This window comes from Muntiacus reevesi, chromosome 5, assembly GCF_963930625.1.
Source record: "Muntiacus reevesi chromosome 5, mMunRee1.1, whole genome shotgun sequence".
In the NCBI taxonomy this organism is placed as follows: domain Eukaryota; kingdom Metazoa; phylum Chordata; class Mammalia; order Artiodactyla; family Cervidae; genus Muntiacus; species Muntiacus reevesi.
The window spans coordinates 36,191,989-36,211,605 of NC_089253.1; the positions used below are offsets into that span (position 1 = coordinate 36,191,989).

The following is a 19,617-nucleotide window of genomic DNA, read 5'->3' on the forward strand; positions in this document are numbered from 1 at the left end:
GCCTACAGAGCTGGGAGAATGACAGTCATGGATGGACTTGGACAGACAATACATGTCTTATCCCTAGCCTTAAGAGATGAATAAATACCCGTTGGCCTGGGCTGAAATGGCAGGGATGGGACTGGCCAAACAGACATCCGGTTGTCATCGAGCTAAAGGCCTAGGCAACTCCTGTGAGGGTGAGACAGTATCCCATGAGCCAGGAAGCTCGGCGGGGGATCACTCCCCACATTCAACGTCTCATGGATGCTGGAATTCTCAAGCGGTGTCAATCCCCTTGGAACAAAGAAGCCAGGGGGGACAGATTACCTGCGAGAAGTCAACAAATGGGTGAGTGACATACACCCCACTATCTCTAACCCGTATACCCTCCTGAGTAGTTTGCTGCCTGAGTACTTGAAAGATGCCTTTTTCAGCCTACCCCTGGCGGCCCAGAGCCAGGAGATATTTGCCTTTGAGTGGGCCGAGGGGGAAGGCCAACCAGTAATCCCACAGGGGTTCAAGAACTCCCCTACCTTGTTGAATGAGGCTCTGAGTGAGGACCTCTACAAATATTGGACTTGCCACCCAGAGGTCCTTCTGCTACACAATTAATAGCCCAGCAAGAGGTCACCTGTTTGGGGTATAAGATCAGGCAGGGGCAAAGGTGGCTAATCCAGGCCATGAAGGATACCAGAGCCCAAGACCGACCCCCCCCCCCCCCCCCGCCAAGTGGGAGAGTTTCGGGGGACTGCTGGATATTGCAGACTGTGGATCATGGGGTTTGCTGAGAAGGCCTGGCCCTTGTATGAGGGAAGTAAAGAGACCCCAAACTGGACTTGGAAGTTGTGGTCTGACACACACTGCTGTTGTTCCTCTGGATTTAGTGAAATGCCGTATGCAGGTGGACCCACAGAAGTACAAGGGCATTTTTAATGGATTTTCAGTTACACTCAAAGAGGATGGTTTCCATGGTTTGGCCAAAGGATGGGCCCCGACCCTCATTGGCTACTCCCTGCAGGGGCTCTGCAAGTTTGGCTTTTATAAGTCTTCAAGGTTTTGTAACACTCTGAGGGATGCAGCTCCCAAAATGTATAAGGAAGAAGGCTTAAAGGCGTTCTACAAGGGGGTTGCTCCTCTTTGGACCATACACCAGGATGAAGTTTGCCTGCTTTGAATGTACTGTTGCTGATTCCATGGTGTTTGTGTTGAATAAAGAGAAGGGTAGCAGAGCCTCTCAGGTCCTCAAGGGACTTGGATTTAGAGGTGTATGGAAGGGACTCTTTGCCTGCATCATCATGATCGGCACTATCTAAGGTCTACTTCAGGCTCCCTTGCCCTCCTACCCCTGAGATGCCAGAGTCTCTGAAGAAGAAGCTTGGGTACACTCAGTAGATAAATGAAAGCAAATATGGACTGAATCTGCATGTTGATCAGTGTTTGAGGAAAATACAACTGAACGAGAGATAATCCAGGCTTGCAAAACATGCCAGCTGATGAGGACAGGGAAAAAGCAGCACACGGGAACGAGGTACCGAGGGGAAGAGCCAGGGCAACACTGGGAGATAGCTTTCACTGAGGTAAGGCCAGACAAGTACGGGTATCGCTATATGTTAGTTCTGGTAAATACCTTTTCGGGGTGAGTGGAAGCCTTCCCCGCTAAGGGAGATCTTAGAGGAGATAGTGCCTAGGTACGGGCTGCCAGTGACTATGGGCTCTGATAACGGACCTGCCTTTGTGAGCCAGATAGTACAAGGGCTGGCCCAAGCTCTGGGAATGAAATGGAAATTATAATCCCCAGAGCTCAGGACAGGTTGAGAGAACAAAGTTGGCAATAGAGACTGGCGGGGACTGGGTGACCCTCCTTCCCTTCGCACTCTTTCAGGTGCGTAACACCCCTTATAAGAGATTCTGTATGGAAGACTCTTCCTGTGTGTATTAGAACCTAGATGGAAAGGCCCTTATGTTGTTTTCCTTACCACTCCTACTGCTGTCAAGGTCGATGGGATTGGACCCTGGGTTCAGTGCAATCACGTGCGGCAAGCCACACCAGAAGAACAGGAGCAGAATGGAAGGCGAGTCCTCACCCATAAATCCTTTGACTCGTCCGCTGGGATGTCTCCTAATTCTCTTGCTGATTATTGCAGGAGCTGAAGCTGTGTAACCTCTTGTGATGGGCCCCGGGAACGGGACGTAGGAAACAGAGATTTGGTAGCCCTGCGTGTGGCACAATCCACAGGGCCAAGTACCTCAGATATGGGGGCAATTTAACCAAGCTTCACTATCTCTGCAAGGCCAAGGGCTTTCCTCCCTACGAGCCACTGTAGATGCAGTCAGTCACTTGGAGAAGTCTTTGACTTCCTTGTCTGAGGTGGTAGAATCTATGGCAAAAGTGAGAGAGGGACTGGCACAACGAAAGAGAGAATGGGAAGCCCAGCAGAGATGGTTTGAGTCTTGGTTTCAACACTCCCCCTGGCTGACTACCTTAATTTCCACCCTCCTGGGTCCACTTATAGTGTCAGTGGCCCAAGATGGAAAAGAGGAAGATTCCTCTACTTGAACAACAGACAGGGGGGAATGTGAGGCGAGCAGAAGTAACGCAGCTTAGATTAGGAGGAGGCCTTCCTACTTAGTTCACTTAACACTGACCGCTGTTTGCCAATTAGGACCAATTAGCTTTCACTTAATACTGACCACTGTTTGCCAATTAGGAAATTAGGAACAGGGCGGAAACCCCTAGGAAAGTCCCGCGTGCATGAAAGTTTTCACCAATGAAATTGCATTGCAAACGTGTAACCAATCCGCTTCTCACCCTATAAATCTGTGTAACAGCTTGGGCTTGGGGCTCTCTGACCCGCACCACTGCGTTGGTTGCGGCAGGGAGTCCTGGCTCGAGTCAGTAATAAACTTCCCTTCCTGCGAGTTGCATTGTCTTGGAAGCCTTCTCTCTTCCCACTCAGGGATTTGGACATCGGGCATAACACCTGGCGGTGTCTTAGGTTAGGGCTTTTCGGGGATTGTGGGTTAGCTATCTCACAGTCTGGGTTGCTATCTCAAACTAGCTCCCTCAGATTGCCTTTGGGGCATTCAGGCCCAGACTTTACCCTAAGCATTGCAGCCCACTCCTCCCTGTCCCGCCCCGCTTGCTAGTGGGAGATGCAAGCATCTGGGCTGCTGCTCCACTGGGAGTTGCTGTTAGGCACGTAATCTGTGGGATTTAATTAGTTATTTATTTTTCCTCCTGGTTATTTTGCCCTCTGAGATTCCAAGGCTCGCCACAGACCCGCTGGAGAGAGTGTTTCCTGGTGTTTGGAAACTTCTCTTTTTTAAGACTCCCTTCCTGGGACTGATCTCCATCCCTACATCTTTTGTCTCTCTTTTTATCTTTTATATTTTGTCCTACCTCCTTTCGAAGTGAATGGGCTGCCTTTCTGGGTGCCTGATGTCCTCTACCAGCATTCAGAAGTAGTTTTGTGGGATTTGCTCAGTGTTCAAATGTTCTTTTGATGAATTTGTGGGGGAGAAATTGGTCTCCCCATCCTATTCCTCTGCCATCTTAGGACCGCGCCCAGACCTAGGTCTTTGCCATGGTCATTGCATGGAATCCTGATAATAAGGTGACACTCATAAAAATCTTTGGAAAATAGACAGTGCCATTACAATGTCAGGTATGACAGTCTTTATAACACAGACAGCTAATTGCTGCTCCTTCTTTGTTTTCTTTTCCTCATGGCTGGTGAAAGAATTCCTGTTACGCAAATGAAGACCATGCGAGAAACCCTAAGGGAAAGAAATTTTTTGACAGATTTCTCTGAGGAACACCCTTACAGTCTGTCCCAGAATACCACTAATGACCAAAACATAATTTATTATCCCCTGAGGAACTACAATGATGTGAGTGTGTTAGGAGGATGGTGCTCCACAGCGCCCCCTGGTGCTCTGACTTTGCACTGGGGTTCAAGCGGAGATGCCAGTGGGGTTGTTGGGGCTGGGGCTCCTGCAGAAGTCAGAAACACGGGGCAACAGAGACCCATTCCCAGAGGAGAAGGCATTCATCCTCAGCTCTTGGTCTGTGGTGACTGGACCAAGCAATGGCCAGGGGACAGATAAACATCCATTTCTCTGCCAAAGGTGTATCATTAGTTTAAGGAAGATTGTTCTTTCTGAACTAAGTGAACCACTCAGTTACAGATGAAGGGTGAGCCATCTCTCATCAAAAGATGAAGACAGCTGCAAATAAAGTATGAATCCCCAGGCAGAGCAAGTTCAGTCTCAGCAGATCCAAGAGTGATACTGGTAAAAATTTACTGAGTCCCTATGGCATGTGAGGTCAAAAAAAAAAAGGAAAAAAAAAGCTAACAGTGTACTTATTGCTATATATATATATATATATATATATATATATATATATGTAGTCTTTTCCTCAATAATGCATAGGCCACCCTGAGAGATGGAGAGAGGGTAAATACATGTCTAAATAAAGGGCCACCTGAGTGCTGTTGATCAGACATGGTCTGAGATTAGAGTCAGTGGCCTGGAGTGATCTAGGAGAAGGAGGGGCTCACGCTGGACACAGAGCAGAGACTGGAGAGCTTCTCAAATGAAGACACCAGTCCGAGTAGAGCCTGTGAGGTTGGGTGCTTAGGACGTGATTTCAGGAGACCTGGGAAACCCAGCAGGAGGCAGTACTCGAATTTGGGGTGGAAAGGGGGTGGACAGGCAGCCAGGTCTGCCCTAACCATCCCTTCCTGGCCCCTGTAGTTTGTCTACGTTGGCACCATCGCCATTGGAACGCCCTCTCAGGAGTTCACGGTTATGTTTGACACCGGCTCCTCTGACCTGTGGGTGCCCTCCACCCACTGCCACAGTCCGAGCTGCTGTGAGTATCCCCTTCCCACCCCCGCATCCTGTGCTTGCCCTCCCACCCTGCTCTCTGTCTTTGGCACCTGAAGGACAATCATCTCTTGTGTCTGCAGTGATGCACAATCTCTTCAACCCTCACAAGTCTACCACCTTCAAGCTCCTGGGCAACCCCGTTGACCTCATCTATCCCTCTGGGAGGATAAATGGAGTCCTTGGCCAAGATGTCATTCAGGTAATGTGGAAGCCAGCAGCTGCTGGCCCTGGGAGCAACTGCTGCTTACAAAACAGATGCAGGACCAGCTGGAAGGATCTATCCTTCTGAAAGTCCCCTAATGGCTGTAAGGACTCTGTCCTTGGGGAGACAATGCCCCTGCTGACACACAAACTCCCCATGGCTAACCCAGAGAGTGGCTTGGCATGCGGATTTGCAGCTTCTTTGCCTGTGAGGAGCCCAAGGTTCCTTTTGGTATGAGCTGAGAGAGATGGGGAAAAACACCCACTTTTATATCCTCAGACTGTGCTAGGCATTTTCATGGTAATAACTTGTTTAAAGTGAAAGTGTTAATGAAGGTCCCATACTCTGGTCACCTGCTGCAATGTGCCAACTTATTGGAAAAGACCCTGATGCTGGGAAAGATTGAGGGCAAGAGGAGAAAGGGGTGACAGAGAATGAGAGGTTGGATGGCATCTCTGACTCAAAGGACATGAGTTTGAGCAAACTCTGGGCAATAGTGAAGGACATGGAAGCTTTGTGTGCTGCAGTTCCTGGGGTCACAAAGAGTCAGACATGAGTTAGCCACTGAATGATAAGAAACTTGTTTAATCATGCAATAACCCTACACAGCAGGTACTATGATTAACTCATGAAATAGATGATGGAACTGAGATGCAGAGAACAAAGGCCTTGCCAAGGTCACACACATGCTAAGCAGGTGAGCTGGGCTGGCTAGTCAGGACTCAGGCAGGTGTGGGGTATTTGGGGAGAGGATAAAACTGCTTGGGACCCTGGAGGCAGCCCAGGGCTTGAGGTATCCAGACAGGGAAAGCAGGAGGCCACAGATGTGGGGGGGGGCCTGATAAATGGGTTCTCACTCTTGAGGGTCTTTGAGAGTCTAATAAAAACTATGGCGTGCCTTCCCCAAAATGTCTGAGTATTCCACACTCCCCAACCCTCCCCCCCGCCCCCAACACATATGTGTGCATATACCAAAAAGTTAGTTTCCCGGCAGAATTTTCATAAGAACCCTGCCAGTGACATTGTATAATGGGCTTCTGTCTTCGGGGCAGATGCAGAATCACAATACACTGCAATGAATTCAGTCTGTTTCTGTCCTCAGATCATAGTAATACTGAAGAGAAGACTATCCTGCTTTCTACTCATTTTGTCCACAAGGGGGAACCATTCTGTCCTGTCCTGAGTCTTGGTTGCCCCACCTGTACAGAAGGCATGAGCCCAATCTGATTCACTGAGATGGTGTTTGTGGGGAAGCCGGTGTTGTTAAAATCCACAGCCCCACACAGATGGAACCTGAATTCCTCTCCCAGCTTGATCTGTTTGAGGCCAACGCAGGGCACAGCCAGGCCTCAGGTCCTTTATGTGGGAACACTCTCCTCTCCCAGGCTTCCCTTGTGACTCAGCTCGTAAAGAATTCGCCTGCAATGTGGGAAACCTGGGTTCGATCCCTGGGTTGGGCAGATCCCCTAGAGAAGGGAAAGGCTACCCACTCCAGGATTCTGGCCTGGAGAATTCCATGGACCATATAGTCCATGGGGTCACAAAGAGTCAGACACGACTGAGCATCAAAGTTACTCTCTGCTCCCACAGGTTGGGAACCTTCTCCACTTCAACCAGACCTTTGCCCTGAGCCAGAAGCAATCCAAACATTTTTTTCAAAATGCACCTTTTGATGGCATCCTGGGCCTGGGCTTCCCTAGCCTTGCCATCCAAGGAACCACCCCACTCTTTGACAACCTGAAGAACCTTGGACTTATTCCTTACCCTCTCTTTGCCTTCTACTTGAGCTGGTAAGTCTGAGATGACAAACACCCTCTTCAAATCAGCTGAAACATACTTTAACTTGCATGAAAAATTATAGACCTCTTGAGGGCAATGGCTTGGTTCAGGGGGTAGGAGGAAGGGGGAGAGCAATGGAAAGTGTCAGGGTAGGAGTTGGAAGAAGGGCATCCAGATTTGCTGTGGATTTGATACGGAAAGAAGGAGAGGAATGGTGGGAATATTTCCTTTCTCACTAACATTGCACCAGGAGCCCAGGACCAGCTACACAGTTTGCTGGAGCCAGTTGAAAATGCAAATGCATGACCCCTTGTTCAACAAGTGTTAGGAATTTCAAGAGAGGGTAACAGAGCTTGGGGCCTGCGGAGTGTGGGGCCTCGTAGTTGGCACAGGTCATAGGCCAGTGATGCCAACCCTGGGTGACCCTGGATCCACGCCCTTAGTGCCCTTGGGCCTGGAAGTTTTGAAAAATGAAAGGCTAGGCAAGGCGGATGCCAGACTCCTCTAGCATGGAGTCCTCTGAGGGAATCTCTGAGCTCTCAGGTTGTGGGAGGGGGCCAGGCCCTCTTCAGAAGGTTGGGTGGTCAGAGCCAGGCCAGGCTTCACTCTTCTGTGGCACTGATTAGACGGTGACAGACCTGGGTCAGGTACTCAACCCCTCAGTTCCTCAATCTCCACATCTGTAAAATGGGGACTGTTGTGGTGCCTCTGATGGGTGGAGGAGCACAGCCCTCAGACTGTGCTAGCGTTACTCTCCTCCAACGAACCCCTCTCTCACTTCTCTCAATAGCCGGAAGGAGAATGGCAGTGTGGTGATGTTTGGTGGGGTGGACCACTCCTACCACACGAGAAAGCTCAACTGGGTACCAGTGTCCCGAACCCACTACTGGCAGATAACCATGGGCCGGTAAGCCTCACCCTCCGAGGGCCACTCTAGCAGTGCTCCCACACGTGTGCAATGACACATGTAGACACACACAGATTTAACACAGACACACAGTCTCACACACAGACATGTCCACCCACAAAGACACACATATAAACACACACACGACACATAGAAACACCCTCACAGACACACATATAAACATGCACAGGCACACAGATATACACACACGTGGCCAGACACAAGCACAGAGACACACAGGCACACACACAGGAAGACACACACACACCACCCAAGGGACCATAATCACCCTAGGCCTCCTGACCGGCCCTGTGGCCAGGGTCCTGAAAGGGTCCAGAGAGGCCTGTGCAGCTTGGGAAAGGCTGTACCCACCTCACTGTGAAGTGGGCAGCATGGTTAGAGGACCTGACTGTGTGTTGAAAAGAGGATCAGGGAGAATTTCACCAGCCTGAACAGGGTTATGTTCAGATGACCAACTGACTGGGGCTGCCCGGGATTGAGAAGGTTCTTAATACACAGAACTGCAAGTTTAAAAATAGGGATAGTCCTGGACAAACCAGGAAAACTCGTCTCCATAGAGAGAAGCTACCTAGCAGTGGAGAGAGTTTGGCTGCAGTTTTGAGACCTGAGAGCATCTCTTACAAAGAGACACTCCCTCTATCTATAGGTACCTACCTACTTTCTAGGACACACAGTAGGGCAGGGGTTGTTTCAGAGAGAATCAGGGAGCTGGGATCCAGGAGTGGCCTGAGAACAAGGGGCAGTAACTGATGGCATTCTGTGTGATAGCCGCAGACAAAAGCTTTCCTGTCCTTTGGAGCCCTCTGGGTTAGCTTGAGCATCCCCTTGGCTGGGGCCTTAAGGTCTGAGCCGGATGAGCGGCTGGTGCTGGGAGACAACCTCTCCCAGGGCAGCTTGTGTCTCCCCCTCCACCACTCCAAGAATCTGGGGCCCCAGGGAACCTCCATCTTCACCGTGTGGGTTGACCCATCGTTGATTGGTCAGACACCAGATATAGGTCTCTGGGTGTTCTTCATTCATTCATTCAACAAACATACACTTGCATCCCTTGTGTGCTGGGCACTTGGGGGAGGCACTGAGGATACAACTTGCCCTCACATCTAGTGAGGCAGATGCACATGAAACGAGTCGCACACATAGTGAATTACCGTTTTGGTACATGCTAGACACGAGGAAGTGTCTACAGAGAGTGAGCAGGACAGGGGTCTGATCTAGTCTAGGGTGAAGACTTTCCTAACAGAGTGACAATTAAGCAGGAACCTGGAAGATGTGGAGAAATTAGCTAGACAAAGGGGTTGGGGGTCTTCTAGGAAGGGCAACCAACAGGTGCCAAAGCCCTGAGGCCTGAAAGAGACTGGTCCTTTCAAGAACTGAAAGGAAGTCAAAGTAGGGGACAAGACCAGAGCAAAGGAAAACAGCGAAGGGCAAGAGCTGAAGGGCTGTTCGGGAGACGGTCAGGGAGGGGGCAGTCGTGGGGGAGACTTCAGAGTGACCGTGGTGTCCGCCTTGTCCCACTTTCTCTCAGCATCTCCATGAACGGGAAGGTAATTGCTTGTAAACGCGGCTGCCAGGCTATTTTGGATACTGGGACTACGTTCCTGCTCGGCCCAAGTAGACGCATCGCCAAAATCCACAGGCTTATCCGCGCCAGGCCCTTTGAAAGTCTGCAGGTGAAGGGTCATATCACAGGGTTGCCCCCAGGCTCCCCAAACAACAAGGATCAGCTGAGCTGACCTCTCTCCCTCTTTTTCTAACAGTACACGGTTCCATGTAACACCACCAGCACCCTGCCTCCTCTCATCTTCACCATCAAGGGCATCGACTATCCAGTGTCCGCTCAAGCCTACATTCACGAGGTGAGGGGTCAATCCTGAGGGCCACTTCTCAAATCTGGGACTTGCAGGAACCCTTGGGCGGTGGCTGAGAAGCGGGCGCCCTCTGCAGGCCAAGTCAAACCATTGCAGATGCTGCTGAGCCCCGGAGGCTGGGCCAGTGCCTCCCACAGAACCAACCACTTGAGAGTGAAGGGCAGTCTGGGACATCCATCCTCCTGAAATAAATGTGGAGACACCACTCCGTGCTGTCCTGGTGGGAGTCACAAGGAGAGGGGAACACTAAGGGCCTCAGCTTCAGTTCAACCAGAGACCTCAGATACATGAACACAGAAAGTCAACTCTAGCAATCCCTGAAATATACCAAGTGACAACAAGATTGGCTGGGGACAGTCCCAGTGTGCTGTGCCCCCACAGGGGTTAAGAGTTTCCCTTCCCATCTTGAAAGTGTCCAGGTTGGAATGATATATTACATGGTAACCCTAGTCCTCAGGTGCAACTTCCCTGTGCTAAGCCCCAGCGCCCCCTTGGTGAGTTGGGGTACCAGCCCCTCTGTGGGGAGGTGGGTTGTTAAGGTGAATAAAGGCTACACAGTGACTGCTCAGCTCCGGCACAGGGTGGAAGCTTCATGTCATCTCCCTGTGGGAGTTCAGAGCAGGCCGATGGGCTCAAAGAAGGCTTTGATGAAGAAAGAAAGCTTCAGTAATTCTAAACTGTCAGCTTCATGGAGGAAAGAGGAAGCCTGCTTGGGTTGAGGCAAATCTATACTGGATTCCATGCAAATGGAACCCCTGGGGTCTGTGCAAAGGGGCATCGGGAGCAGCAGAGTGTGAGGGAACTTTGGGCCATTCTTCTTCTTTTTTTAATTCACTGAAGTATTGTTCATTTACAATGTGTTAAATTCTCCTGTACGGCAAAGAGGCGGTTACACATATACATTTATGTATTTTTTATATTTTTTCCATTATAGTTTATCACGGGATATTGAATATAGTTCCCTGCGCTGTACAGCAGGACCCGGTTGTTTATCCATCCTCCCTATATCAGTTTGCATTTGATAATCTCAAACGCCCAATTCTCCCCTCCCTCACCCCCAGGCTTCATAGAAACCATAGGTCTTGGCCTTTCTTGTTCTTGGGTGAACCCCGACTCGTGCAGCGGCTGAGAGACCCACTTGATTCTTATCAAAGGAGGGATATGAATCCAAGAAGCTTCCAGCTCTGGATCTTGATTGGGGGAGGCAGGTAGGGGCTCAGACTGACTGGTGTGCATTTCCCTCTCCCCCAGAATTCTGAGGGCCTCTGCTACAGCGTCTTTCGGAATGGCAAACAGCATGAGAACGAGGCAGAGACCTGGGTCCTGGGTAACGCCTTCCTGAGGCTGTACTTCTCAGTTTATGATCGGGAAAAGTACAGGATTGGCCTGGCTCCTGCAGTGTAAATCCAGGCTGCTACAGGAATCAATCAGGCTCACACCGCACGCACACTCACTCACACGTAGGGCACTCTGGCCCGGGGATGCTGGTGAGCTATGCTTGGTGCTCTGCAAAGCCCTAGTCTCAGGAAAGAATAAAGGATCTCGGGACTTCCTTGATGGCTCAGTGGTAGGGAATCTGCTTGCCAGTGTGGAAAACAGGGGTTCAATCCCTGATGTGAGAGTTTCCCACGTGCTGTGGAGCAACAATGCCCCTGCGCCACAACCACTGAGTCTGTTCTGGGAGCCTGAGTCTGGGAGCCACAATCACTGCACCCACATGCCACAGCCACTGAGGCCCGAAGGTGCTCTAGCGCCTGCCCTGCAACAAGAGAAGCCACCACAGTGAGAAGTCCACACACCGCAACTAGAGAGTAGCTCCTACTAGCCACAGTTAGAGAAAACAGAAGCCTGAACAGCAGAGAATACCCAGCACAGTCAAAAATAAACTAAGTAAATAAATAAAATTATTTAAAAAAAAGAATAAAGATTTCATCTCAGTGGTGCTGGTATGAATGGGGGCCTCTCTTTGGGTCGGGGGTGGCAGTGCACCATAGCCAGACAGGGCCTAAGATTAAGTCTGAACCACAAGTGAGAGGAGCCCGACTCATATCTCCTATGTTGAAGGCAGACTTTTTTACTGCTTGTTGTAGCTCAGTCACTCAGTCATGTCCAACTCTTTGTGACCCTGTGGACTGCAGCACGCCAGGCTTCCCTGTTCTTCACCAGCTCCTGGAGTTTGTTTAAACTCATGTCTATCGAGTCGGTGATGCCACCCAACTATCTCATCCTCTGTCATCCCCTTCTCCTCCTGCCTTCAATCTTTCCCAGCATCAGGGTCTTTCCAGTGAGTCAGCTGTTTGCATCAGGGGGGCGTTGTATTGGAGCTTTAGCCTCAGCATCAGTCCTTTCAATGAATATTCAGGGTTGATTTCCTTTAGGATTGATTGGTTTGATCTCCTTGCTGTCTAGGGACTCTCAAGAGCCTTCTCCAACACCACAGTTTGAAAGCATCAATTGTTCAGTGCTCAGCCTTCTTTATGGTTCAATTCTCAAATCCATACATGACTCCTGGAAAAACAGTAGGTTTGACTATATGGACATTTATCAGTTAAGTGATGTCTCTGATTTTTAATATGCTGTCTAGGTCCGTCATGGCTTTTCTTCCAAGGAGCAAACGTTTTTTAATTCCATGGCTACAGTCAGCATCTGCAGCGATTTTGGAGCCCAAGAAAATAAAGCCTTTCACTGCTTCCATTTTTTCCGCCATCTATTTGCCATGAAATGATGGGACTGGAGGAGAAGGCAATGGAAACCCACTCCAGTACTTTTGCCTGGAAAATCCCATGGACAGAGGAGCCTGGAAAGCTGCAGTCTATGGTGTCGCCAAGAGCCAGACACGACTGAGTGACTTCACTTTCACTTTTCACTTTCATGCATTGGAGAAGGAAATGGCAACCCACTCCAGTGTTCTTGCTTGGAGAATCCCAGGGACGGTGGAGCCTGGTGGGCTGCCATCTACGGGGTCTCACAGAGTCGGACACGACTGAAGTGACTTAGCAGTAGCAGCAGCAGATGGAACTGGATGCTATCATTTTAGTTTTTTGAATGTTGAGTTTAAGCCAGCTTCTTCATTCTCCTCTTTCACCCTCATCAAGAGGCTTTTTAGTTCCTCTTCACTTTCTGCCATAAGGGTGTCATCTGCATATCTGAGGTTACTGATATTTCTCCTGGCACTCTTGATTCCAGCTTGAAATTCATCCAGCCCAACATTTCACATGATGTATTCTGCATATAAGTTAAATAAGCAGGGTGACAATATACAGTCTTAACATACTCCTTTCTCAATTTGAAACCAGTCTGTTTTCCCATGTCCAGTTGTAACTGTTGCTTCTTGACCTGCATACAGATTTCTCAGGAGGCAGGTAAGGTGGTCTGATATTCCCATCACTTTAAGAATTTTCCACAGTTGTGATCCACACAGGCAAAGGCTTTAGCATAGTCAATGAAGCAGAAGTAGATGTTTTTCTGGAATTCCCTTGCTTTCTCAACGATTTAGCGAATGTTGGCAATTTGATCTCTGGTTCCTTTGCCTTTTCTAAATCCAACTTGTACATCTGGAAGTTCTCGATTCACATACTGTTGAAGCCTAGTTTGAAGGATTTTGAGCATTACCTTGCTAACCTGTGAAGAGTACAATTGTGTGGTTGATTGAATATTCTTTGGCATTGCCCTTCTTTGGGATTGGAATGAAAATGACCTTTCCTGCTCCTGTGGCCACTGCTGAGTTTTCTAAAGTTGCTGGCATATTGACTGCAGCACTTTAACAGCATCATCTTTTAGGGTGTTTGCCACTGAGTCACCATAATAGTAAATTTTCCTGTCCTCTGGAAATTTTCTACTTCAGAAGCCCAAAGGCACTCTTTCCCTTGCAGTTATTGCCATAAGCTCCAATTAACATACAATTCACTTGTAGACAAATGTAATTCAGTGTCACCAGGTGGTACTGGCCATAAATCTAAAGCAGGCTGTATTGCACTATTAGCAACATTGAAAGCCTATTCTTGATTGTCAGCCCAATGAAATTCATACCTTTTTTTCCCTAATTACTTTGTACAGTGAACTCAATATTTGACTCAAGTGTATAATATGCTCTTGCCAGACACCAAATAGCCCTAAAAAAATTTAAGCCTCCCTTTTCTTCCTGGGATTTTGAAATTCCATTATCTTTTGTTTAACCTTAGGTAGAATCTCTCTATGTCCTTTAGCCCATTGTATTCCCAAATACTTTACAGTTTGGACAGGTCCCTGATTTTTGGATGGATTAATCTCCCATCACAATCATCCTCATATCTCCCCTCAACTTCCACTTTGGCTATTGACAGATGGACTTTCTTTTTGTTTACCTTACTGAGGCACTTTTGATATTTAGTTTGTGCAAACTTTGCAGTGGCTATTTCAGTTATCATCTGGAAAGTGGAGGCTTGGCTATCTAAAATATAATTTCACTTTTGTAACATGAAAAATCATCTTTGCAACTTGTTTAATTCTTTTTCTAATTTCGACTTCTCTTCAACCAATTTTAATTTGGATTCATGCACCTTATGGGAGGTAGAGTGGAGAATCCAGCCTCTGCAAACCAAGAAGGTACACTCTTATTCTTTCTCAATTGGCAGGATCTAACTTTGTTAGACATTCAATAACTTCTAAAGGTTCAGCTTGCATTAATTTGGGGCCGCAATTCTCAGGCAATTCAGTGGATCTACACCATTCAGTAGCTAACAAGCATTAAAGCAAGACTTCCTCTCTGGGAATAACAACTTGATTAGTCTTATCCTCTTTCTGTTTAAAGAGTGGCATTTGGTTTCATGAATCCTGATCACAGCATCAATTGCTGTTTTCCCAAAAGTTTTCTTCCATTTTAGGTTGATAGAATCTAGCAACAAAAGAAATCAGTTGTTACACACAAATAAACAGTTTTAACTTGTTATAGAAAATTATTTGACTTGTTTTGATATACAGTCTTCAAAAGAAAAGAAATAGAAGCAATAGAGAGAAGTAATAGTATGCACATCACTGAACTGGGCCAAAAACCTGATCCAGACCTGAATAGCACTTGGAAGACCCAAAGGACAGCAATCTGGGGTCCCAACTGGTAAAGGGTCCACTCCATGAGTGAGACTTCAAACTGCAGTTTTTGGGGTCCAGCTTATAATTTCAGCCCACAAACTGATATTATCATCAGGTGGCGTGGAATAATGCAACCCTGGTTTTCCTTCAACTTTTACAACACTGTTTCACCTTGTGAGTTCAGACTTTCCAGACCCTGGGAAGCTGGCCAGGCCTCCAGGGGCCCAGGAAATTCCAGGAAATTGCTTCTCTTATGTAAGGTGCCACTTGACATACTGGTAGCAATTTGTGTACCTGCAAGTAGGCATGTAATCCAGGCCCGATTCAGGCAAAGTTAGCTCTGTCAGAGGCAGCTCCACTTCTTCTGAAACCTAGACAAGACTACCTCCCCAATTTAACTTCCGTAACAGCATCACTTTTCTTCCAGTATTGTAAGTGTGCAATTATAATACTGCTCTAGCCTAGATCTTTGATGCAGGCTGACATCATAGAGGCCTCTGATCTGTACCATCTGTCCCACTACCTAAATCCACTCAAATGTCAGTAGATTGCTCTTGAAGTCTTCACTTTATTTTTGCTGTCTTTTCCTCCTAGTCATCTCCTCTCCAATGGAAGACAGCAATGCACATCTTGTGACGTGTCTAGGAAGACCACATGAGATTAGGAATGTCTAGCATGACCCCCATCGTCTACTTTTATCATATTATTAGCTGTTTTTTCTCTCCAAGTTGGAAAGAGTCTCACTATGCTTAGGTAGGCTGTACAGTTCAGTTTGGCTTTCAGCCAAGCTCCAAAGAAATGATTACAGTAGAATTCTCTGTATTATGAGAATTTTCCAAGTCTACTCCCCACAGATACTGATGGAGGCAAAGATTTTATCAAGAGGACATATTTCTCATCAGACCATAGTGGCTTAAAGCAGGGTATTAGAGCAGATTAGAGAATATATAACTAGGTAATCTTCAGCACCACTGCAAGCTCAAAACTTGATCTTTCCTGAGTGCTTGGACCCAGGAAAGAACCATGAAGTGGCTTGTGCTCCTTGGGCTGATGGCCCTCTCAGAGTGCATAGTCATGTAAGTAAGGGACTGTTAGTTGGCATCATCTCTCCTTCCGGGACTTTTCTTGTCGTCCTTTTACTCTTTCACCCAGCAGGGTTAGAAGGCAATGTAATCATTTCCTGACAGTCTTAAAGTTCAACTCTCCCTTATTGATAAGCTCTTTCCCATGGGCACTGTGGGGCCCAAGGGTCTTGGGGTCAGCCTGCAGGTTTGCATATCTCTTGGGGTTTCAGTTACATCATGACTTCTGTGAAAATGGAATTTCTTGGAATTGTTCAGTGCACAACGTGTGCAACTTTATGTTGTGTCCAATGAAATAGCATTTCTTTTGTTTTTGGTTCTAGGTCTTCTCTGTGCTCTCTCTTCCCAGCCGTGTGTATGTATCAGTGTCTTCACTTCTGCATCTCTCTCTTTCCCCCTCCACATTTTGGATGTCTCTGTGCATGCAGAATGCTCAGAGGTTTTTTCCTTTTTAAAAAGTTCTTCCTTGCTTCTCTAGTGTCTCAACTTCCTTAATTCATTCCACATCTCCTGGCTTCCTCTCTCACCACTCTCTTTGGCTTGATCCTGGGAGAAAGATCAGGAGTATTACTTCTGGGCTGTTTTCCATCTAACAAGCATCACAACCACAGCCAAGTCACAAACTCCCTGCATTTGAAATTCCTCCCTCATTAAAAGAGGATAATGGTCCTACTTCTACCTCCCTGCCTGAGTTTCTTTGAGAAAGATATGGTGGGATGCCCACAGCCATGGTAATGGCTGTGATATTTGAGACTTTTTTTTATATCAAGTACGTTGTATTCATCACTTCACTTAATATCCAAAACATTCTATATGGGGGGGGGGTGGGAGTTATTACATTCTATCTTTTTTTCCATGGGAGAAACTGAGATTCCAAATGGTTTATCCAAGATTACCTATCAGAACCTAAATTTAAACCTAGGTCTTTGCCATGGCCTTTACATGGCATCATGATAAAATGACACTTACAAAAATGCTTTAAAAAATACAATGCCATTCCAAAGCCAGGTATTATAGTCATACCATAACATAAACAGTTGATTGTTGCCCCTTCCTTGTTTCCTTTTCCCAATGCTTGGTGAGAGAATCCCTTTAACAAAGATGAAGACCATGTGAGAAACTCTCAGGGAAAAGTTGCTGAAAAATTTCTCTGAGGAACAAACACACCGCCTGTCCCAGAACACTGCTGATGACCAGAAATCCTCTTCTCAGCCCTGAGCGAACTACATGGACGTGAGAATGTTGGGAGGATGGTGTTCTTCCCTAGCACTGTGATTCTTCTGGACTTTTAGGGAGGGTTGTTGGGGCTGGGGCTCCTGCAGTAGGCAGAAACACTGGGGAACCAGGACTCCATTCCCAGAGGAGAGGACACTCTCATCCTCAACTCTTGGTCTATGGTGACTGGGCCCAGCAATGACCAGGTGGCAGGTAAACATCCATTTCTGTGCCAAAGATGTATCACTAGTTTGAGAGAGACTGTAATTTCTGAACTAAGTGAACCCCTCAGTTACAGATGAAGGGTGAGCGATGTCTGATTAAAAAATAAAGCCAACTACAAATGAGTTTGAAAACCAGGCAGATGAAGTTCAGACTCTGCAGATCCAAGAATGATACCAGTAAAAAGTTACCAAGCCCCTATTGCATGTGATGTCATAAAAATCTAACACTATAGTTATTGTTTATTGATTTGAAAGATCTTGACTCTTCTTAAAAAATGCACAGGTCAGCCAGAGAAATAGTCAAAGAGTAAATACTTGTCAGATGAAAGGGCCACCTGTATGGTTTTGATAGGAGTCTTGAGTTTAGGGGATGTAGCCTGGGGAACCTAGGAGCACCACCTGGGGAAGGAGGTGCTGAGGCTGCTCCTTGAAGAAGAGCCTGGAGAGCTTCTCAAATGAAGGCACCAGGACTTCCCTGGTGGTCCGGGGTAAAGATTCTACACTTCCAATAAAGGAAGACAGGGTTCCACTCTTAGTCAAGAAAGTAAAATCCCATATGCCAGTCAGCCCAGAAAAAAATAAAAAATTAAATCAGGCACCAGTCTGAGCAGAGACTGTGAGGTGGGACAGTTGGAAACTGATTTCAGGGGACATAGGACACCCAGAGGGAGGCAATGCCTTGGGAATCAGAGGTGGACATGGCAGTCAGATCTGTCCTAACCTCCCTCCCACACCCCGTAGATGGCCTACGTCAGCAACATCAACATTGGAACACCCCCTCAGGAGTTTTGGGTCGTATTCAACACAGGCTCATCTGACTTGTGGGTACTCTGAATCTACTGCCTAAATCTTGAGTGCTGAGAGTGCCAGCCCCCTTGTCCATCTTTTATTTCCCCTCCCATCCCCTTTTTCATCCTTGGCACCTGACCGATTGTGTTCTTTTGCGTCTGTGGATGAACACAGCAGCTTCGCCCCTCACTGGTCCACTACCTTTATACGCGTGGGTCAGCCCTTCGGTGTCAACTACAGTACTTGGTTGATCAAAAGATTTCTTGGCTATGACATTGCTCAGGTAATGTAGAAACCAGATGCTGAATCAAGGCTGGCCATGGAGTGACCACTGCTTACTAAACAGATGCTGGACCAGCTGGCAGAGCCCATCCTTCTTAAAATTCCCTAGTGATTGGCCATCTGCCTGTCAGGGCCCTGTCCCTGGGGAGAGAGTGTCCTGCCGACAGACAAACTCCCAGAACACCTAACCCAGAGAGTGGCTGGGAGTGTGGACCTGCTGCTCCTTTGCCTGTTAGCAGCTCAAGGTTCATTTTGCTGGGACAGGGATGGGGGAAAGGGCACCTACTTTTATACTCTCAGAAAGCTCCAGCCTCTTTCATGACAATAACTTGTTTAATTCTGCAACAAATCCATGCAGCATATACAATGATTAGCTCCATGATAGCTAATCATAGCTCCACAGACAATAAAACTGAGGTGCAAAGAGCAAGGGCCTTGCCAAGTTCACATATCTGGTAAGTGGCAGACCTAGGCTGACCAGTCAAGGCTCCAAGTAGGTGAAGGTTATTTGGGGAGAGGATAAAACTGACCTGGGGTCCTTGAGGGGCAGCCAAGGGCTTCAGGTATCCAGGCAGGGAAAGCAGGGACCACAGATGTAGGAGGGGCCTGACAAATGTGTTATTATTAGGGGACCTTTAAGAATCTAATACAAATCTTGGCCTGCCACCCCAAAGTGCCTTAGTGTTTTCTGTCCCCCTCACTATCTCTTTTTCTCTCTCTTTTTTTCTCAGACACACACACACACACACACACACATATACACACATAGACATCCCCAAAAGCATGTTTCCCAGACAGAATTTTCTTAAGAATTTCTGTCGGTGACATTGTAGGATTCTGTCTTCCGGGGCAGATGCAGAATTCACAATGCATTGCCTTGATTTCGGTCCATTTCTGTCAATAGACCATAGTGGTGCCAAAGAGAAGACTACCCTGCTCGTTACACATTTTGTCCTCAGGTGGGAACCGTTTGGCCCTGTCCTGATTCTCGGTTGCTGCACCCATACAGGAGGCATGAGGCCAATCTGACTCATTCAGATGGTGTTTGTCAGAGAGCAGGTTACTGTTAAAATCCATAGTCCCACACTAATGGAACCCAAATTCGTATCCCAGCTTGGTCTAACCACCTGAGGTCAATGCAGGGCATAGCCAGGCCTCAGTCATTCTCTGCAGTGGTAATGACAGCTGCACCCCAGCCCAGTCCCAGCCCCACTTCCTAAACCTTTATGAGGGAACACTCTACTGTCCCACAGATCAAGTACCTTGTTGGTGTGACCCAGCCACTCAGCCTAAGCTATGAAGAGTA

The 19,617-nt window shown here is 47.6% G+C and overlaps 1 protein-coding gene across 1 annotated transcript; it reads left to right on the forward strand.

Annotated features, from left to right (window-relative positions):
* The first annotated feature begins 3,708 nt into the window (after window positions 1-3,708).
* Window positions 3,709-11,056, forward strand: LOC136169270 (pregnancy-associated glycoprotein-like). The gene is made up of 8 exons (XM_065937063.1): window positions 3,709-3,873; window positions 4,741-4,858; window positions 4,956-5,074; window positions 6,668-6,867; window positions 7,647-7,763; window positions 9,310-9,454; window positions 9,542-9,640; window positions 10,904-11,056. Exons 1-8 carry the CDS (start codon window positions 3,709-3,711, stop codon window positions 11,054-11,056), a joined length of 1,116 nt encoding a protein of 371 aa, XP_065793135.1.
* The last annotated feature ends 8,561 nt before the right edge of the window (window positions 11,057-19,617 follow it).

What these genes read in the sequence shown, in the direction of transcription:
- LOC136169270 (XM_065937063.1), top strand. Translation starts at nt 3,709, where the DNA reads ATGGCTGGTGAAAGAATTCCTGTTACGCAAATGAAGACCATGCGAGAA. An exon ending in TTTGCCTTCTACTTGAGCTG is followed by an intron (nt 6,868 to 7,646) that starts GTAAGTCTGAGA and finishes TTCTCTCAATAG; the next exon opens with CCGGAAGGAGAATGGCAGTG. An exon ending in TGGCAGATAACCATGGGCCG is followed by an intron (nt 7,764 to 9,309) that starts GTAAGCCTCACC and finishes ACTTTCTCTCAG; the next exon opens with CATCTCCATGAACGGGAAGG.